The sequence below is a fragment of the Vanessa atalanta genome, chromosome 11 (genome assembly GCF_905147765.1).
Source record: "Vanessa atalanta chromosome 11, ilVanAtal1.2, whole genome shotgun sequence".
NCBI classification, from domain to species: domain Eukaryota; kingdom Metazoa; phylum Arthropoda; class Insecta; order Lepidoptera; family Nymphalidae; genus Vanessa; species Vanessa atalanta.
In genome coordinates, this window is record NC_061881.1 from 2593175 (window position 1) to 2616561 (window position 23387).

The 23387-nt window shown below is 33.8% G+C and overlaps 2 protein-coding genes across 7 annotated transcripts; both read left to right on the top strand.

Moving 5' to 3' along the window:
• Window positions 1–374: 374 nt before the first annotated feature.
• On the top strand, window positions 375–23104 carry LOC125067312 (AN1-type zinc finger protein 6). Of its 6 annotated transcripts, none has more exons than XM_047675844.1 (6): window positions 375–488; window positions 4513–4654; window positions 10205–10529; window positions 16650–16790; window positions 20024–20165; window positions 21376–23104. In XM_047675844.1, the coding sequence occupies exons 3-6, from the start codon at window positions 10431–10433 to the stop codon at window positions 21522–21524; spliced, it is 531 nt and encodes a 176-aa protein (XP_047531800.1). In that variant the 5' UTR covers window positions 375–488; window positions 4513–4654; window positions 10205–10430; the 3' UTR covers window positions 21525–23104. The 6 variants fall into 6 exon arrangements, with proteins under 6 accessions (XP_047531800.1, XP_047531798.1, XP_047531802.1 ...); XM_047675842.1 differs by having other exon boundaries at window positions 4513–4650; XM_047675846.1 differs by lacking the exon at window positions 4513–4654 and having other exon boundaries at window positions 389–488.
• LOC125067313 lies at window positions 19316–20109 on the top strand. The gene has a single exon (XM_047675848.1). It carries the CDS (start codon window positions 19498–19500, stop codon window positions 19927–19929), a length of 432 nt encoding a protein of 143 aa, XP_047531804.1. The 5' UTR covers window positions 19316–19497; the 3' UTR covers window positions 19930–20109.
• Window positions 23105–23387: the final 283 nt, after the last annotated feature.

The window sequence follows — 23387 nt, forward strand, 5'->3', positions numbered from 1 at the left end:
TTTTATTATATACGTTATCGATTTATGTCACTAAAACAAGATTGTAACCTTATATTTGTTTGGAATTAAATGTTATTTTCACCAATGTAATTAAAAAAAGGTCTGAACAAATAAGGCTTTAAAGACTTACTGTTCTGTAATATTAAAGAAACGTGTAGTAAATATTAATGTTACTATTTATCTTATCACTACAAAATTAAAGGGTTCTCAATTCAATCAAATGTAACCTATTAATGATGCAATTACCTAAGAAAGATTGAATTTTATTTGAGTTTGAATTTTATTAAATTTGAAAATTTATTTGAGTATTGAGATTAGTATTGTAAGACTGTGAATTGTAAGCTTTAATATGTGTTTAAACACTTTATCTGGCAGCACCGTTATGGTCACGTGATCTATGAAGTCTCGGTTTTGCAAACGGTGTGTGGAGTGCCTTGTCATCAGTCTATTAAGTTTTTGGATGATTTTCCTTGGAATTCATATTCAAAGTGAGTAATTTATCGAAGAAAATTGTTTTTATATTACGTTTTTATTTTTGCTGGTGTTTGATTGTGATCGTGTGATGTGGTTTCTTATGATGAAATCGTACCTTGTTCCGTGATTAGTTTGATATGACGCCATTTTCTTCGTGAATGCCAATTATCGTAGTTCTTCAATATTTTCTTTGTTTCTGGAGTTTAACACTCTAACAATTTGTTTAAAACTTGAATCTAAAGTATCTTTCAAACATTTATTTTAATACTTGTGTCGTAATGCTATGTTTGAACTCGTATTTCAACTTTCATTATATACGATACGTTCTTTGCACGCATTTCAATCATGACACCACCTTAAAAGCATACATGTATACCATATTTACATGTTTCTATAAACATATATGAATATTGCTTTTATGTATTTTATGAATTCAGTGTTGATAATGGTACTGTTACGACATGTTCCAGAAATTTCACTTATCATGCGTTAATGACTTGTTAGAATTACAAAAGTTTTGACATGACGTTAAAACTTTTATAATATTGTCATATGTTACTTTTAATAAAGAAACAGCTTCAATGTTCAGCGGTTAAACGATATATTAAAAACACAATTTTCTATTGACAATTTATTTATGACTTGGATGCATTGATAAAATACTTGAAATTGTTGCAAACACAATTATTGTTGTTATTTTTTGTTAAATCTCATGAAATGTTTTTGGCATCTATGAGTGAATAACACTTTACTGAAGATGACTTGCAAAAATTTAATAATTTTAAATCAACTTACTGAAATCTTATTGAATAATTATGGCTTATTTTATCATGCCTTATCAATGACTTGTCTTAAAATTTGTTTAGTGGTTTGGGCATGTCAATAATTTTGGTTTGTGCTTCTAATATGTCTACATTGATTTATTATCATTTATAAGAAATCATTCGTATTAAACATAACTAGTATCAATATTTCATGTAGATTTTTTTTTATTTCATTATTGTAACAGATCCCAAAAAGAGTTTCTAGTTTTACTCAATCTGATGAGAAATGTTATTGAATTTTACTTGCACAAAGCCTTATGCTTTGTGCAACCTCATTTGGGTAGCGGCTGGACATACATATTCTATGGCCAAACAGCAATACTAATTACTACTGTGTTCTGGGTTTAAAGGTAAGTGAGCCTGAGTAACTTTTAATATAAGGGACATAACATAATATTTCCCAACTTACATTGTATGTAAGAGATGGTTACAATTTATTATAGTTGGCTCACCAGTTGGCAGTGGTGATTACTTACCCTAGGTGGCCCATTTGCTAGTGTACATTCTTATATCAAAAAAATTTAATTGGAATGCAGAAATATTAATTAGGCTGAAAAAATTTTTACAGTATTTTTACGTCATTATTTAACAACACAGAAACACTTATCTTAATAAAACAAATAGGTATTTCTTAATAAGTTCTGTAAATGTAATTTCCTAGGTATTCAAATATTCACTTTTTTCACTAAGTATATTCTATTGCATCCAAAGTTTTGGTTATATACAATGTGAGTAAACACTGTGGTCCAGGACAATCACCTTTCATATCAATTTAGTTTCTTTGTTATATGCATTTAGTTGCAGCATATATATCAACAATGAGTAAATTGTGATTATTACTAATTGATATTTTAAATTATTTTTAAATAATAAGTTTTTAAGTAAAATACCTTATTTATGATATTACTCAATACATTATCTATTGAGCTATGTCAATTTTTATAGTCACAGTAAGTATTGTAGTTATGCATTTTCTCCACATTATTTTTTTTAATTAATATCTTTATTTGAATTGTTTGTGTAGATTAGAAGTTTTTTTTTTAAACATGAGGAATGTGTCCACATTGGTTGAAATCTCACCCATATTCTCCATTTTCTTTCATTACTGTCAAATTTGCAATTATTTCTGGAAGTGTTTTGTGAATTTTAAAAATCATAATATTATAATTGTGTTATATTAAAGTTGTGCTGGTAATCTTTTAAACTATTCTTTATAATGTACAATATGGGTAAAATTTAAAAATTGTTTTCTTGTGAAAATGTTGATGATCACTAAGAGATATATATATATAAAAGGCATTCTCTTAAAATTTTTCTACAATGTTATTATTACCTATTCCAATCCAAAGTAGCAAATAAACTATTTCTACTTCAATTGGGTAACTGAAATCTTTGTTTTACACATTCTACATGCTAAGAACTCTGCTTTATTATGTACTATAAACAGTTCTTTATATATATATTTATAACACAACACTATTCACAACAAATTTACTTCTTTATAACTATTTATATCTACTTCAAATTAACTTCTAATGTTCCAATAACAACATTACTGATATTCAAAAAGCCAATTTTTCACACAACAATACTCCACATTAAAGATTATTTAATAGCTTGACCTTGGCTTGAATAATATCATGTCAATTCAATGTCAATAACTTTTTATACTATATCTGTGATTGGTATAGGCCGTAGAAGAGGCTGATAATAAAAATGTTTCCCGAGTTTTTCACATGCGCCACAAATTTTTACTATTAACTATAGTTAGTTATAGCCACTTCATCTTCACACAATACAATAAATTGAATAAAAATCCTGTAAACAACACACAGTTTCATGCTCTCTGTGACATTTAATAACTTTGTAACTAGTAATCCATAGGTTTATGAAACGTACGAAATTTACAATTATTTTAACATAAATTACTCAGAATAAATAAGAAAAGGCAGATGGAACGTGCAAAATATAATTGTGAAGTATAAAAAGAGAATAACAACATTAAATTAGAAGACATTCTATTTTATTGCAAGGTCCAAAAGGCTGAAATTTTTTTTATAATATGAGATTTGTTAGAAGTAATAAACTAATTATATTTAGAATAACTTTCCTGAACAAAGACCCACTTATCAGTAAGTCTTGCAGTAAGTTTTAAGATGATATTAACATATAACCAATTCCAAATGAAGATGGAATAAAGTTAAACTCTATTTACTATTATTTTATTATACTATTTAGATTCCATGCCATTTGCACATAGCTTTGTTATTGTGCACAAAGTTCTTGATTATTATATCTTTAATTTTAATAGTTAACTATTTATTACTTTCAAAGTTACAATAACACCTTCGTTAAAAAACACTATTTTTTCATAACACAACGAATATCATAGATTATTCAAGGCTTCGACCAATGGTATCGCGTCTTTGCTCATCTTGTGGTTGTAATGATATATTATATGTACATGTCTGCTTTTTTAAGATCAAATATATGTATAGTCAACTTGATGTTTAAATTGCATTAAAATCTGATGGTTTTTCGTTAATTAGGAAAAAAACAAGCACCTCTTATATTTTTAAATAGCGAAATTTTACTCGTCGCAGTGATTGCTCGAATTTAATTAAGCGCAATCCTTCACTTTCTCCCGAAATCATACACTAAAGAAAATGTATCATTTCATAATTGTTAACATTAACATCATTTAATAATTATGAATAAAATACTCGATTTCTCGTTAAGGGTTTGAATAAGTAGTTATAGGTATTATCAAATAATATTTTTAACAAAATTAAATTGATGTCACTTTATGTTTGTGTCGTCCGCTAATTCTCATAATACGCTATGGATATCATAAGTAATGAATTAGCTATATCAGTTAATACAGTTTACTATTAGCATTGCATTTTTCTAAATTAGTGTCATGTTCTAGTTAAATATATTTTATTGTTGAAAATCGATGATTTTATTGAATGCATTAGCAATTCGCAGCGCGGCGATGCTACCTTAAACAAAAAGTCCACTAAGTTTTTTCGTAAATTACAGAACTTTGGACCCTAAGAAATCACTTTTCACTTATCTCTAGTAGTATAGTTTGCAACTGATGGAATTTTACATTGAATAGTATGAACTTAAAATGATATTAAGGTCTTTAGTCTAGAGACGTTACTGGTTAATGCAAACAATGTTCTATCGATTGATTGTATAATTCTGTTAGGTGGTGTAACCACTCATTGTGATGCCGGTGGATGCTGACCTCAACTGCACTGACGTGGTGTCGCCTGGTTGTGAGCTGAAGGGCCTTCGCACTTGGAAAGACATTTGTCTTGTTCGGAATTCACTTTTTCAACATCAGGTAGGTACGGATTTTAATTACTGTGTCATCAAAATTTTTCGAAATTTTAAGCAAGTAACATTTATGCACTGAATGTCGATTATTCTTCTCTCAAAATTCTTTTATATCAGTTATAATAATATTATTGTGCGTTACGCGTAATTAAAGTAAAATATATAATAAAAAATAATTTCATTAATATAATTTACGCAAGAAAGTAATTTGTAGACATGAGCTTATATCTATTATATAGTGTCATTAGCTTTTTTCTGTTATCGTAAATGGATTAGGTGCCGGTGGTCAATTATGTTTACATTTTCCAACAGTAAACAATGAATACGTTGAAGGGTAGGTCATTACGAGTATTTATTGATGTAGGGGTTTATTCAATGAGAAACAGCGACTTGTTCGCAGTGGCGGGCGCGTAGCTTACGAGGTCAGCGCCCTGGCCCAGGACTAATTTGGGGAAGATCGACGACTCGCGTCGTCGCGGCTTTGTCTGCGTCCAACGCACCCGCACCAATCTCATCATTGCTCGAAACACCTATGTTGGTTTTTTAAAATATTGTTCATTTTATTTTTAATCAAAAATAATGGCTAGATATTCATACGATTTTCAAAGATGTTATTGTTAACCGTTATTATAAACATTATACACTGAGGATATATGTTGTATAGCTCTACGGTAATAAACATATTTCTCAACTTCCAGCTAAAGAGCATTTTAGTAAAAGTACGAGTATGACTACGAATGTCATGAGTCATCATCGTCGCTCGTTCATATAATTTATGAAATTTCATTGGATCTAATCTCGTCTCTCGTTACATGTTAAATGTACTTATCTTCATGAGTGTGAGCTATTTGTTCTTTCACTAGTGATACGTAGTGTGCGAGTATCGGGCACGCTAGTTGGCGGTATGTTTATCAGCTAGATGGCAGTGGCTTGTTTGTATTGGTGAGTGCGTGCGCGTGTGAACAGTGTGACGCGAATAAACGGCTGGCGAGCGGCACGGCGGCGGCGGTGGGCAGTGTGACCGCTGCTCGCTCTCTTACTTGGCTAGAGCTCAGTTTGTGTAATTACGCCGTGCGCGTCGGAGCTCGTTGACACGAGGCCGACACTTACGACTGTCGTACTTTAATATCTTTATAATATCAGGTGCGATCCATGCACGCTTCTTATCTAGTCCGAAGATAGTGCAAATTACTGCGTCGTTCCGAGGAAACGTGTTGTGTTTTTTTTTGTGATTGTGAAGCGCCCGCGAGCGTAGTTTCAACGTGGCCATGGGATTGTGTTCTTGCATGAAGGTAATGGTTGTGCAGCTAACTATGTTTAAATTTATATCAGTGCATGCACCTCTCTTGTGACTTATTGAGTGGAGGCTGTGCGCTAGCTAGACGAGGCTGTTTGAAGGCCGCCGCCCCGACCTTGATGCCAGAAGGTCAATGTCCTTGCTTGGTTGTTTAGAACTTTCATGCAATTTGTCGTATTCATCTACTAATAATAAACAAAATTAGTATTTTGTTCTGTACTTGAAAAGTGAGAATATCTCCTTAAGTTTGTTTTTTAATATAAAACAATAATTTTTAAGGAAATTTAGAACAACAATTACATTCTTCTTGTGCAATGACGTGTCGATGGGCCTTACGCGTACTTTACTGTTTTTTTATCATTTCTGTAACCAACTAAGGTTATTTATTAGTCATTTGTCATGACGATATTACGTTTCATGGACCAGAGTTATGGAGTACCATTAAAGTATTAGTATAATTTATATTAATTTTATTCTTTTTTGAGTCTTTATTGCTGCAACTAATCGTCCTTTTAGAGTTATGTTGTCCTGAATTTGGAATTAAGTTGGTTGTTGATCTTTAACCCAACATTTGTTAAAGAACAGAAACCAATCTGTTTTCAAGTTTTGTTACTATTACTATTGTTTATTTTTTTCGCTGTGATCATTAAGTGTTAAAACAACGAGAGTTGTGTTTTAATCAGCGCCGCTGAAAGAGAGAGCGATATATGAAACGGCAGGTTCGACTACAGCTGCGTGCGTGTGCACACAATCAGCTGACGCTTCGGCGGCCATCTTGCCGAGCGTGTTCCATTGTCGGAGCGTCATTGTGCATGTCTGTGACGCAGTCTTCCAAATGCTATGTCATTGTCCTTCTCGTCCTGTTGTAGTGCTTTGTTACATTATTGTGCAAACCTGTTGCAGGCTAGCGCTTTACGAATTCACTTCCACGTTGTGAAACCACACGGAAGGTTCGATCGAGACCCTGGCTCGTCTATTTTAGGTGTGTTATGTTTCCGCTTTGATGTACATGTTATTGAAAGCGTGATTGCTAATTTATTTGGTACCTTGGCAGGTTTTTTTTTATAGAATTCATGGTAAGAAATAATTTAATTGACCTCGTTCGACATTGTGGAATTTCCGTATGTAGTGTGTTTGTGGTTTGTTTTTGTTTGGTCACTTCGTGACGTGACGTATTCAAACATATGTACATATATACTTATTTATTCTAATTCTGTGATAGTTATTTGTTAGTATAATTAGGAAGTTGTTTGCTTAATTTATTTAAAGATAGTTGGATTCTTTTTGAAACGGTATAAAAGATAAATAGTAAAAATGTAGCACATCCTTTAAAACTGTTCACGTTACTGAGGGGTTTATCAGGTCTGCTCGATTTTTTCAAGATACCGTTATTGTTACCGTTGCGTTAGTTGTCGGACCTGTATTTTGTCTCGGACGCTTTAAATTTGATCAATTGAGTGAATGATAAGATTCATGAGTGAAGTGTTACAGTATTTACGTGCCCTAGATTTTTATTATTGAATATTGAAAGTTAAAAACCCCTACTTTATTTAATAGTTACATTCACAATGTTTTTCTCGTTGTTTGTCCCTTGTTTTGAATGATTTTATGATCATATATTTTTTATGGTTGTGATTAAATGAAAATAACTAATAGTGCATATTTAAAAAAATATGTGGTATTTCTTTTTAAATAAAAAAAATAGATGACGATACTAATTATATTTTCCTTACATTAATTATTAACGGATGGTCGGAATCAATCAAATTTTAAAATGTTTTACCTAGTTATGTTTTATGTTTTTTTAGACTGCATATTTTCTATTCTAAACTATCGATTAACGCTAAAGATATTTCAAGTGTTAAAGATTACAACACATGTGCTATGCAGGAGAGCAATGTTTTTACACTGCGGCGTGTGGTGCGCTTTTACTGTGATAACTTAAATGAAAAGTTAGAAAAAAGAAACTGGTATAACAAATATTTGTTCTCTCGAAAATTTTGAATTTATGAAGTTAATCTGTGTTATTGATTGTGCAATATTGTAATTGGATGTTAAGATGCTACCATAACCCATTTAAGTACTCGTAGAAGAAAGTATATAATATTCATTAAAACATTTTTCTTAATGCAGTGTTGATATAAGATTTATTTTTCTAAATAATAAGATTACGCACTATCTTCAAAATTAGCAAATTACAGAGGCACTGTTAGTGCAGCCCGAACCGGGTCGTGCTCGAATTGCGTAGCGAACACTCGGCAAGTAGGTCAGCAGGGCGCGGCGCACACCGACGTCGCCGCGTGTACCACGAGCCCGCGACCACACAGACATACCAGAGATATAGATAGGTCACCGTCCACAATACTATCGTAGATATATAGCTTGAAATAAACTATTTCGCCGGCGTCCTTTTGACGATTGAACGTGATCTTCCTCATTTGCGATTTCTATATAACCATTTGAATAATTTTTTGATGTAATACAATCACTTAATATTCGATAGATTTTTACTTGCACACCATGAAGCGAGCGTGTCTATATATAGTCAGTATATAGGCTAAAAAGAAATAATTAAGAACTCTTATATTATCTTATTTGACGTAATTAGATTGAAACCTGCAACTTACTAGGTAGCCAGTACATTTTCTGTGAGCATTTTTATTTTCTATGATAAATTTTGCTGTCGTAAGTAATTTAGTTTCGAGTATTCAAAAAATAATAAACGATTTTTATTATTAAACAATTCGCAATCCTAATACAGTTAAGTTTTTTGTGTAGATTAATTTTGCAAGTAAATAATTGTTGCAATTGTTAATCGTCGGACACCTTGACACAGTTGTTTCACACCAATGTTACAACAAAATTTACAATTTTATAGACAATTTAACGTATAATATAATACTTACTTATAGCATAAAGTTCGATTGTACAAATACATTAATTAACTGCTGTTTAAGTTATTACTATATATATTTTGAACATTTGTGGCAACTCTACTGTTCCTCAGTGGTCGACCCTGGCCTGAATTAGTCGTATCAACGTATAAAACCACTTGTTGATACTTCGAATGCGTTACGTGGGATCGCACCATGAGATACGAATTCAGTAGATAATACACAATTTTATTGTTGACACCGTGATGTTTTGCTTGTAAAATGAAATAACAGACAAACATTTTGATATCTAACTCTCAAACAAGTCGAATTGCGTTGTTAAATATTTGTTAGCATATACATATAACTGCGCTTTCACGCTATTTTTAAAGTGAAGCGTAGACAAGAAGAGTTTGAAATGCGTATTCATAAAGCGCATGCCGCGTCATATAACGTGGACTTCGAGCCGAGCTATGGACACGTGTAGCGTTAGTCGTGACGCATTGCATGCGCGGGCGTCGTTCAGAGTATGGAGAGAACTACGTGCACCCCTACGATCTGTTCAGGCCGGTCGATGACTTACCCGACTGCGGAGTGCTGGCCACCGGTGTAACGACCTCGCTCGATACTCACCATCACTTTCGTTAATATCACGATACTAATAATTAGTGCACGCTCAGTGCTCCTTTCTTCTCGAATATAGAAAAAATATATTTAGAAAACTCTTTCAGTATCGTCATACCAATGTCTTTTAGTTGCTAGTTTTACGTTTAGTATCATGGCGCAATATCATTAATTGAATCGGAGTTATGTATTTGATTTATTTATTGAACTAAAAATTACTATACTATAAAAATAGAAAAAACTATTGTTAATGTAAATATAAATCTTAGTGCGTTTATAATTGTTAATATGTGTGAATAAATAAAATATAAAACTTCGGAAAAAAATTGATTTTTTTTTCTATTCTAGATTCGATAGATGTACATTATATATAATGCATAATGCTTCTTTGAGTTAATTTTATACCGTGATAAAGTGGTTATAAGAAAGGCAATTTTCGAAGGCGAGTTTATGGTTGCATGAAGTTTTATCACAGCTGCTAGTTGGTGGAAGTTGCCAGAGGACCTTGACGCGGGGCGCGCGGCGCGTTCGCGGGCTCGTTCCACTTTGGCCGTAGCTCTCTCTTGTTATGCAAACCTGTCGTTATGCATATTATGTTTTGCCTCTACGAAATCGCTCGTTGTTTAGACACTACTTTCTATATGCGTGCGCAGTATGTGTCATACTTGTTTATTTCTTCAAATTTACAAATTATTATTATTGCTATAATTACTGGGTGGTGCGAATATGCAATTTAACGATGAATTGAAAGTAATTACTTGTTCCAGGGCCCTTTACGATCCTGACACAGAAAGAAGTAGCAGCTCGACGGCTAAAAGAGCCGCTGACCGCATACACTGCGAGCCAGAAATATCTACGCCTGAATTATAACGTCTCCAAGTGCATTGTACTGTGATTACTGTGAACTTTGTGTTAAAAACAAGTGCAATATACTGATAGTGCAATCGTACTCTTGACTTTTGTTATCGTTAAAAGTGAAATTACCGTGGAACTATGGAGCGAGAGTCGAATCCCATGGAGGCTCTGTGCCGTTCAGGCTGCGGGTTTTACGGAAATCCCTCTACAGACGGACTATGTTCAGTTTGCTTTAAGGTAAATTTATTTTTTTACGTACTAACTCACATACAACTCGCTCTTTTTTCAAACGAGAACAACGTAGCCTATTCCACTCGAAAAAAATAAAATAAAGCTAAACAAACCTTAGATTTACGTATTCCATACAATTTACTAATAGCTCGGCTATATTGAACACTATTAACAGTTCTTGATTAATATACCTTTATTTGAAATTTAACATTTTTCCACGTAACTACTATATCAAATTTAATTTTACTCCCAAAACTGATAACAGCTTTGTTAATGTTCAAAACGTCATTTTTGCCCAAATATATAATGAATATTACAGATTATTTAAGATCTCTGTTGTTTATAAAGCTTGTGACCTTTTGTGGTTAGAATAGGCTATACAAATATATTAACAAGTAAAATATATTCTGCAAACGTTGGTAAGTACAATATAATTGTGTATTCCTCAGTGATCAGGGGAATTTTCGAATTGATTATAAAGACAATTCAAGTAGCATAACATTGAATATATAAAGATATATGTATTCTGTATGTAAGTGAAAAGTAAATTTACTCCCAACTAAATGATATATATTTGATCATCAATTAAACTTAGTGTGTTTAATACGCCCACATAATTGGCTTGATTCTTTAATGTTTTGTTTTTTGAGGTCAATAACCTAATATTTGAAAATCTTGTTTTGTTGGCAATGATTTGGCTGTGAAGTGAGCTTGTGACTTCGAATGTACTATAAACTTCCAAAAATCTTTTCTTTTTCGGAAGTAAGTTATTAACTTAACGTATTTTTATACTTTGGGCTTTTCTGAACTTTCCGGTTCAATGAAAAACTCCTTACTCAGACGGTCTACACTTCAGTAGTTCTATATGGTTGGCAACTAAGTGATCGCCGATTTAAAATAAGAAGGAAAAATTTAACATTTTTGTTCACAAATATAACTTTATTAAATTAGATACTATCCGTTCTTGTCGATGACGTTTTGCCATCGTTCCGGCAGTGTAAAAATTCCACGTTCATAAAATTTCTGAACTTTGCTATCAAAAAACTGAATTAAATGAGATATAATATCATCAGCGTTATTAAAAAAATCCATATAAGGAGTTCTGCATAGAACAAGATCAGAGCTATATGTTGGATGTGATAAATCATCGCAACCCAGTTCCAATAATTATTGGCGAGTGACCATAGACGTGTGGGGCTTTGCGTTATCATGGTGAAAACAACACCACTACGATTTGACGGTGCCGGCCTCTTATTTTGAATTGCTTCGTTCAGTTTGGCGAGTTGTTGAGCATACACGTTTGAATTGATCGTTTGGTTTGTGGCATGAGTTCAAAGTACAAAATTCCTTTATAATCCCACCAGACTGACAGCATAATCTTTTTTCGATGAATCTCTGCTTTTGATGCCGTTTGGGCTGGTTCACTTTGCATCATCCATGCTTTTTCATTTCATCAATTTCGTCACTGCTTTTCTTTCAAGGCTTCTTTTCCATATTCGGCACAACTTATTTTATGCCTACGATGCGTGCTCGCCTTTTCGGCAGTAATACAATAAAATATGTCTGAAATGCACGTCCTGTTCTTCCATTTTTTAATTGGGAAAAAAACAAAACTTAAGCACTAATCGATATAATTTTTTTTACAGATTTAAAAGGTAGAAGTGCAAACGATACGAAAAATATATAGGATAGATGTTTTGACCACGTTAAGAAAACAAAAGAAAGTGTAACGTCCACCTACCCATAAATCAATCACTTAGTTGCCAACCCAATAGTAATAATTTTTTCTTGTATTTAATTATGTATTCATTTACTAGGCATTATTTTACACGATATATCTGATGTATGTTCCTATGCATTAAACATTATTGTGTGTCAAAATGCAACTAGCTACCAGTAATTAATCTATAGTCACATCGTTAACCCTGTGATGTTTATAAATACAATAATAATTGAGAGTGCTTATAAGATTTAATTATTGGAAATCCCTCTGTGAATAAAATTACGGGTAGTGTTGGTATAAAATAAATGTAAAGTTTTATACAGAATCTAGACACTAACGGATTCACCCCTAAATGTTATTACAATGATTAGTTAATCAATGTTGTCGTCTTCTTAGATAATCAAATCAATGCTGACAAATATCATCGTATAACTAAACAACTGCTACACGTCCATCATAAGTTACCGTTAGTTTTAAAGCCAGTGATCTGAGTAAATGTGCCTATCCTGTCGTAGTGGATAGGTAATTGCTGTTAGTTCATACACTTGTGATAATAGCTTGTTGCGATTCTATACGTGCTGACTGCAGATTACGCAATTCAGTTCTAACTGCTGATTACAATTGGCAGCGTAATCGGTATTTAGTTTTGGATCTCACAGTGTGTTTCTTGTAATGGTGATACGCATTTCAGTGTCAGTGCGATCTGATTATTATGTACCTACCTTATGTAATTTTATATACATGTGCCGAGATGGCACAGTTAGAACGCGTGCATTTTAACTGATGATTTCGGGTTCAAACCCAGGCAAGACCACTGAATTTCGTGTGCTTAATTTGTGTATATAATTCATCTCGTGCTCGGCGGTGAAGGAAAACATCGAGAGGAAACCTTCATGTATCTAATTTCAACGAAATTCTGCCACATGTGTATTCCACCAACCCGTATTGGAGCATCATGGTGGAATATGCTTCAAAACCTTCTCCTCTGAGGGAGAGGAGGCTTTAGCCCAGCAGTGGGAAATTTACAGGCTGCTAATGTAATATACCTAGATTTGAGTAAAAATTAGGAAAAGATAGATACCAACATTTCCATGTTTTATTTTTAAAAGATATTGCTAAAAAACCTTTTGTAAAAACAGTAGTATTTTTATTTTATGCTAAAATTATATTTTCCTTACCCTAATCAACATAATTTCTAATAATCTATTTTTATTTAAATTACATAATGTGATTTTCTTTTCATCGACAGAAAAGTCGGCCTCTTTCAGTATATGTAACGAGTATGTAATTTAAATGGAGTTCTATTATTTGCTAAAAACAATCGAGATAATTTAAGGTAACACACCACAATCATTTTTTAACAACCAACCAACAACCGATAGTTGCTAAATTCGTCATATTTTGCTATACCTAGTACAAAAAATTAGTTCATCAGTGGTAAAGAAATAGCTTGAGATGCTAAGGATGCTAAGCTTGGCATGCGCTTCTTTTTAGTGCAACGAATATTCATTACAGCCACGGAGTAAGTTATTATCCAAATCCACCTCGGAACAAGTTTATGATACGATAACGTTATTAAGTTTAAATAAAACAATTTATTTTTTCTGTTCTTCTAAAAAGTTTAAGAAGCTTTAATAAACTTAGTAGACTTTCTTAAATAATTTTTCAATATTTACAATTTCCTTTGATAAGTGTAATGTAGTAGCTTAACCAAACAATGAATCTGACTGTGATTATCCTATGGACAACATAAATATAAAACATAGTTAGAACAAGTTATTACTGATAATTTATATCTTTATTATAAATACTAGGTCTTGAATTCGTATTTCGCCATTAGTAGCCGTAGTCGGTCATAACTTGTATATATAACCGGGTTTCAATACCGGGGTCTCAATAATAGAGATCATTTTTTATAATAATATTGACTAATAAAGTGACATCTATGTCGTCAGTGTCCCAGGACTTCTTATCTCTTAAATTTCGGCTTAAAGTTAAGTTATTCTATTTGTATATTAACAGACCGAAATTATAAGTGAACACTCATCTGGGTTGTGTATAAGGGTATTATTTAAAAAAGTAATAGCATTAGTATCCTACTAATAACATAATAAACATATACACTATACACAAATTATTATATTGTTAATCATTCAAATTTAAACTCAAAACTCATTAAGAACGTCGTCATGTATGGTCATTTAAATCTGTAAATCATGAGGAATACTTGAATAAAGTGCATTGGATTTAGATCGGGCTAATACCATTGATTGTTTATTTCGTAATAAATAATTTGACAATAGCCACTAGTATGGACGTTGGCAGTGATGGTGTGAATCTTACATAACCCCTATTTTATATTTCAGTGCACTTAGCGTAATAGCGTAGTTATTTTCCTTAACCTAACGAATGAGAAAAATAAACGTGATGTCAAGTTTATTACATAATTACATTTATTGAAATTGATATGAACAATAATTCATAAATACATATTTCTAATTTTTCATTCTGTCCTTTATTAATAACAATGCGTTTATAAGCCTGAAATCCACAATGTACAATACGCTATGTATTAATACGGAAGTTGACGAATGATATTCTTGCGTTGCGCGTGTTGACGGACGTACGACTGTGGGCGATGTCTCATATTCTTTAATACAAAGCGAAGGTTAGCTCACAAACGTAACACGTCCAAGTTGATATATTGTCTTTGAGTCAATGAAATTAAAAAAATAACCAATAGAGTTATTGGGAGTTGGTTTAGTATATATACCAAATATGCGGTTATAAGTAGTTACTCGTAAATAATTAAAATTTCCTTTTTAAAAGTTTTATACAATGAAATGATATTATAACTTTTGACAGTTATTTGATTGTCTTAAATTTATTACAATTATAATATGCTAGAAAAACAAGCTATTAAAGAAGGTTGTACTAGTGTATAAAATAATTATGTTTTTATTGGATTTTGTGTTGCGCTTACGATCGCTTGCTTACTACGAGTGGGCAGTTGCTGAATCTCATAAGTAAAATAATTTGAGAGAACTGGTTGTTGCTATCCCCTATCTACCCAAACATTAGAAAGAGACAACAAATGGTATAAAAGAATCAGCACTAACATCTAATAAACCAAATGACGTCCGTATAAATCGTCAAACTACTTTCACACTCAGTTTAAGTAACTAAAGTTTGGCGTCGTATTTAAATTTGGCCCACGTTTGAAAATTGATTGTGATGTAGATGCCTACTAACGTCACCATAACCGTTTCCTCATTGAATTAATGAGATTGCGCAGCGGAGCTGTAACCTAACTAAAGATAAATAGAAGATTAATGTGCGTGTAGTGAAAAACGAATGTGAATAGGTCTCTTAAAGTAGCGAAGTTTAACTAACAGACAGACAGTAGTACGAGTAAACTAACATAGAGTAGTTCGAGTTTCTTTATATAAATCCTTAAAATATTACCTTAAATTAATACACGAAATATTTATATTTTAAGTGTTTTGTTTTAGTCATGTTCTTTGAGGTCGTTCAAATCTATAAATAAAAAAGTCAAATTTGTTCGTTTGTGTCCGGCTTACCGCAAAAAAGACTATTGATTAACTCAAAACTTTGACATCATATCATAGTTTCTACATAGATAGATATGTTAAGTTCCATGTTACGTTAAGTTGTTCCAAGTACGTTCGTCGGATGTTTTGTCATTGTATAAGGAGATATAATTGCTAGCCAGAGGTGTTTTTTATATAATGCTGTGTGCTGGCAAAGCTATCCTATAATCTGACACCATTATAACAAACCAAGCTCGTATTTAGGATTATTGAATGAACGCATTATAAACCATGATGGACCTAGAGGTCCGAAAACCCACAACAGCGCGATTCTAAGGCATTTTCTGTCTCGCACAACTACTCTATGGAACCAGGGTTTCATTGGAGGTTTTTCATAACCGATACGACTTGGCAACCTTCAAGAAAATAACGTACACATTTCTATAAGGCCGGAAACCATCTGCAGGCCCGCGATGTTGCATATGTCCATGGGCGGTGGTAGTCATTTTCCATCAGGTTAGCTTCCTGCACGTTTGCCACATGTAACATAAAAAAAATAAAAATGGTACGACCATTATTAGAATAGAAAGAACAGAAAGGTGCCCAATGGTTATTAATAAGTTATATTTATTATATAGCAATTGTTAAATAAAAAAAACTTTAATTTCTGTTTTCTAGAAGTCGGGGCCAAATTGTCTCGACTTTGATTTTGGGTAAAAGCATATTTTATATATTTTCTATTTTATTTGTATTATAGAGTGTTGTTAAAAATATGTTTATCGTTGTATTCCAGATATCTATGATATTAATTTAATCTATACATCTACATAATCGATTGCTCCAAATTTTCAGGAAGCGTTAAAAAAGAAGCAGCAGCCGCCAGCGACGACGCCGTCAGCAGTGTCGACGTCGTTCGTGGCCGCGCCCACGCCGCTCGCGGCCGCCGCGCCTACCGTGCCCGCTCTGCCCGCGCAGCCGCAGCAACACACAGACGTGAGGCCTTATTTACATATTTATTTGTACTACACCACAAGTTGCACAACGTTACAATTACAACTATGTCTTATATTGAGTAAATACTGTTTGGTTCACTTTTAAATCAAATCATTTTAGTATAGTGTAGTCTATGTGAGTCATTCTTTATACCGTAAGTGCCGATTTTGAGCTGAGAGTTAACTATTTAGCCAAACAATAATATTTGAAACCATTACAGTATACATATAGAAACTTTAAAGATTCGTCAAATTCTAATTCGTCTATACAACAAATAAATTAAACGCGTTGAATACACTTACTAAATCACCAAAACTCTAAAGTATTCGATCGAGCAATGCGAGGAATCATCAGACGTATTAGTATAGACTTAGACAGAGATTATATTTCATGTCACGCTTAACTGCTAAAGTTACACGTGTCTCAATCAGCATCATTATAAATATTAAATAAGTACCATCCGTGGACCGTGGCCATTGCATTGACATGTCATCGTGTCATCTGACATTGAGAGCACACGAGACGCGCCTATTTCAGTCGTAATGCAGGTCCATATATACTTAAATTAACGAACATGTGGGAATGAGTTCGCTGAGTAACATAATACGACCAGCGTCGTTGAGCTCATAAATTAATAAAAGAAATCATTCTTCATCATCACTCTTATTTGAAGTTAATTTCAAGAACTGCTTATGTAGATAAAATAGTACATATTTGCTATACAGAAGAGTTATACAATGATTTGAAATTTATATAGAGTAACATAAAAACATAAATATAAGTAAGTTATGAATAGCTTGAATCATAACTTGACGCTGTGCACTCGTGGAGGCACTTAATACTCCCATCCTCCCCGTCGTAATGTGTTAAAAGTGGAAAATAAATATTTCTAATATTTATCCGATCAGAGTGAAATGGCAAAATGTGAAAGATGTATAATATAAAAATAAGTTAAAATTAGAAATGCGTTAGTGAATAAAATAGCAATTAATTTTGCTCGTGTGCGTCTTTGTGACCCATTTCCTGAGTGTTGGTATGATTTGAGGTGATTCACGCTACGCGGGAAACAATTCTCTTGTGTACGACTCATTTGTGTGAACATATCATTGTCTTTAATGTATTATTTGAGCAAGATATAAATACTCTGCTGTCATACAATTTATGAGAAAACGTATTCAAAGAAGTTTATTAATCCTTATACAACTACACCGAAAGAAAAGAAGAATAACATTTTCGTATTTACAGATGTTTGTAGCCTCAATAGATCCGTCTATTGATCTCAGGGAAGAGTTTGTGAGGAGGCGTCCCAAATGTGTATGCGATATGAATTCGCTTAATAAATTTTATCACAAAGAGTAGAAAAATATTAAACTTAATTTTTGTTCGTAAAACAAATAGTAAAAATAAACGTTAGAATTAGATTTAATATTGACACTGATAAAGTATAATTAAAGATAATGCTATTAATGATATCACATGATTGCAAATATTTATTAAGCGATCTGAATTTTGTATATGGTGCTGGCGTACTTGGTTGATGGTCGAATGGCATCACAGGTAAGATTTTTGTCTGCTATTCTTATCTTATATAAGAAAAAAAAATTAAATATATTTATAGCACAATTTTTACACAAAGGAAGAATTAGAAATATAATTATTATGTTATTGAAGCCAAGTGTTCTCGAAATTTTACAACATTAAGTAATAAATAAGCTTATATTGATTAATTATTATACAAATATCAGGAAACATCGAATAATAGAACATCTGTCTCGCTCTGCGTATTACTGCTTACATTGAATGATCGTAATGTATTGAACAGTATAGAACATTCTTTGGCAAACGATTCTGTATGATTTCATAAGACAACGCCTCCTTGGTGGTTTCTATCAGGTGTGCAACACAAGGTCCTTATAAATTTGCAATTAGAGCCAAATGCATATAACGCACTCTTATGTAACTAATATGGCGACCTTGTCGAGCGGTCGTTGGTTGAATATTCAACGCAGCAGCGCTACACAATATACATGTATTAATTAGCCAGATGCTCCCGCACATTACAATTCTCACTTAGTAACGATGTTCCCAACAGTTAACAATACCAGACAACAAACTGGTTTCTTACTTGGATACGGGCGTTTTTGGTTCACTACTGAGATCTTTCTGCGACGTAGTGAGCATTTGAGAGCGCGTGAGATATGCGGAAGAATATGAAGGATATGTTGTCCGTAAAGTATGTACACGATATAGACTGATAAGATTCTATGAATCAATGTTCAGTGTTCACACTATCGATGTAATAAATGAGAAAGTTCGAACTTGCATTGAATGTTGGCGGTACCGGATTGTAGGATGACAGGCATGTGTACACTTTATGCAATAAATAAACCGATACTGGCACTCGATAAACTGACAGATGGCTTTTAAATAAATATTTGTCATACAAACATTTTATAAAGTCAACCTTGTCAAAAATAAATATATATTTTTTGAACATCATTTTAAAATATCAAAGAAAATAAAAATGTAAATGTTATTATCATTTCCGAAAAATAAAATTATAAATATGCTGGACATTCATACCCAATATTATGTTCGGTAAAGTGTATTGACGCAGTTGCCATGCAGATTTTAGATTTGATACATGCCGCAATAAAGTAGTAAAATTATATTTATTGCAGTGAAAATGTTAATAAAGTAATAAATAATGGAAAGTGACCCTAATAAAAAAGAATCAAAGGGGAAGAGAATTTTGAAAAAAGCTATTCGACGAAATAGTAAATCTAGTAACAACAGTCAAAATTCCGCCCTGAGCCAGGGTAGCGGCGCGACTCGGTCGAAAAGTTTCGAAAATAAACGCCTGGCCCTCGAGATAAATGACAGCACGCCGCTGCCAACGCCGGACGGAACTGAAAGAGCCGAGCACAGTCACAATAGTCCCAGGCTAAACTTAGACGAGCCGCAGCAAGTTCACAAGGATGATCAAGGCGGAATGAGATCGAAAAAGACTGTAGATATCAACGAAGGTCACAACACGGTGTACGAGGAAACACCTGCGGCTAATTCCACTAATGCAAAGAACATATCGAATCTTTCCGTAGTAGATGCTAGTAAACGAAACCTTAAACGGGTTGGTTGAATATTCCGCGGTACCCATTCGATAGTTGGGTCGATGTTAATGTATGCAATGAACGAAAGAGCGATCACTTACGTCGCACTTCAATTGTTTTCAGAAATTGGAAGAAGACAGCGGGGCCGGCACGAGCGGCGCCAGCACCGGCGCCTCGGACACCGACGCCGACGACAAGGATCCCAGCAAGGATAAAAAGAAAAAGAACAGATGCGCCGTTTGCCGCAAGAAGGTTGGCCTCACAGGTAATTGCACCGACTCATTTATCTGGCTATAGTTTAACTTTTAATGTAAATGAGTTATATATTTGCATTCTCTGTTAAATCGGAAACAAATTGGAATACTCTTGCAACTAAAGATTATTTTTTATAAAATATGAGCATTTTTTTATAAATTATTTAAACAACGGTAAAGTTTACGCGTAAAAAAGTGATTCTCTTATTTTCGGAACCGTATTACACAAAATAGATAGATCAAAAGTAGACCATACAGCTTAATGCCTTCCGCTGCCTGGGTGCTGTCCGGTCGAGGCAATCCATTTTGTTAAGTTTAGAATTATTCATTCAGTGCCTGAAGATAGATATATTGCCAATTAAATTAATAAAAGGGTTATGGGTTTTTTTAGCCTAGTTTATAAATAAATATTATTATCCCGCCTAGATGCGCGTCCTAATGGATCTTGTTAGTGCACCTGTGTTTAATCAAACGCTCGTGTAATGTAATAGTTGGCCAAGAGTTACCTTGAGATTGGGCTGCCGTGACCGAAATTACATAACGAAAGCATTATTGTTCTTTTGAAAACTAAGTGATGAGTACATATATGTGACCGCGTTACAAAAAAGTCCATGTAGTTAACGAGATTAACTCATTGTTTTGTATTGATATAATTATTTATTTAATTAAAACGCGAGTAAAATTCCAATTTATAGTTATTAATAGTTTTAATTTGTACGTATCCAGAATAACATAAAGTACACATAATACCAGTAGGATTTAGCTGCAGATTTGACATTTTTATGTCTATTAAATTGGTTTATAATGTTTCATTTTTACTGAACGTACGCATTGTAATAAAATATAATAATTGAAACATTTGAAATCTCTCACTCCGCAATGGGTTTTACTAATCGGCTTCACTCGGGGTTTGGGGTTTGGTCGTCTGGTACGGGCATAAAAAGTAGCCGATGTCCTTTCTTGCAATTCAAGCTTGCTTCATACCAAATTTTAATAAATTCAATTGAGTGGTTTGGCCTTGAAACAACTACAGACAGGTAGACTGACAGGCAGGCAGACAGAGTCACTTTCGAGTTTATAATATTAGTATAGATTAAAGGAATTCCACCTGCGGTCGCTATCAATCAATCATAATAAATTGTGAATAATTCATAAAAAAAATGTTTCCACGTGCGTAGTGCACTATAAAGACGAGAACATGATATGACGGTGCCTGTGCAGGGTTCGAGTGCCGCTGCGGGGGGCTGTTCTGCGCCGTGCACCGGTACAGCGACAAGCACGAGTGCTCGTTCGACTACCGGGAGCTGGGCGCGCAGGAGATCCGCCGCAACAACCCCGTCGTGGTGTCGCAGAAGATACACAAGATATGAGCCGCCCGCCCCGCCCGCCTCCGCCGCCGATCGACCGACACTTTACTTTATCATTTCTACAATTTATTTTTGAAACGGGAAATATGTAAACGTGTCGCGGTCGTCGAGCGCCGGCGGCCCCTCACATACTTCGATTTACTCTGTACGAACTCCGGATCGAGCCTGCGAGTCGCCGGCGGCGCCGACTGCCGCGGGCGGAGGCGGGGGCTCGATCCGTTTTATGTTTAGATTAATTTGTGGTGAGAACTTTGCTTTTAAAGGAGATTGGGCAATTGTAGCTCCGCGTGGCGCCGGTAGATGAACGCGAAGGATGCGGTTCCCGAAGCGGTGGCGAGTAGAGGCTAGTTTTATTTTGAACGTTCCATAGTTAGGGCATCTTGTATAAATACTAGTTTTAACTGAATCTTTTAAATCTTATTTACAAAAAAAAAACTTTTCTTAAATAATGTTTATAATATCATATAATAAATAAAATTGATTTTCACCTAACGAGTTTAATGTCTTATTCTTATCAACACTACTTTCATACATCTAAGAAGTTCATTCGACATCATGAGCGTCACCTGCGGCGTCGACGGGACAGGACTCGATGCAATTTGCTCAATCTCGTTTTATTAAATTTGTAGATAATGTTCGTTTTTTGGGTAGGAATTTCATGATTAATTTTTGATATAATAAGTAGAGTTCTGAATATGTCCATTCACCTCCATTGTAAATATTAGATATAATTAATTATAGAAACAAATCCTATATATTGTAAAAAAGTAAAACTCCAAAAAAAGCTACATTGTTACGATTCCAACGGAGAGCGTAGCGCGCTTCACAATATCGAGATAACAATCGTAAGCTGACGCTCAACGAGTGGGAGTGGCTCGTCCCTCCGTGTTATATTTGCCTAGTTGTAAATTGTACAGATGTTACGCTGCTCACTTGACTCGTGCGGCGCTCGCGCACACTCTGGACATACGAGTACATCCTCTTCAAATTGTTAGTACTTTCGTTTCGGTTTGGGAAATCGTCGCTTTTCTGTCTAACATTCGGCGTAAGTGACCTAGAGTTAGCGAGACTGGTGTGTGTCGGCACGCGACGGGCCCTGCGGCGCGGCGCGACTGACGCGCGCGAGTCGCGTCGCGTCGTGTCGCGTCGCGTCGCAGCGACCGTCCGTTCCGCTCTTTGTGTGAAAATTTAAAGTAAGCGATAGTTATACATTTATAAGTAGTGGACACTTTATATTATTACACATTATATAAGTAGGAAAGAATTATTTAGCTTTTTCTTTTAATCACAATATTATTCAAAATTGTAAGTTGTATTATGTAACTCGTTCATTTTAGTGGTGATTTTAAAAAGATAATACTGTACTGCTACGGTCGTCGTCCACGGTAGACTAACTGATTGGTTGGACTTAATTATTTAATGACTTTTGTTGTATATTTTGTTAGGTCATTGATTAATTTTTGTCTTTTTGCTTGAACATAATCAGATAAAGATGATGTTAATAATGAATGATTTTTTCTTCTATCTTGCTGTTTTAATTTAGTTATTCTTCTATTAAAGTCATTAAATTTCCAGGAACATAACAATTGTTTTCTTATTTAACCATCTCTATTCATTCGTCGTATGGATCCCAACTTAAAATATTGTTTTATGTTTGTCCGTTCTTACTCTTATTTACAATAAATATTATTATTTTAAATCCGAAATAATTATAACCTTGCCACCAGTCGCTATTTTAACCGCCGACAACTACTCCGAAAAATTATACAATGAATAATTTTTGGCTGGTATGGGCAATGAGTAGCATATAAAACCTTAACAAGGAACAATTTCAGGACCTTTGAATTGATCTTTTCAATTATACAA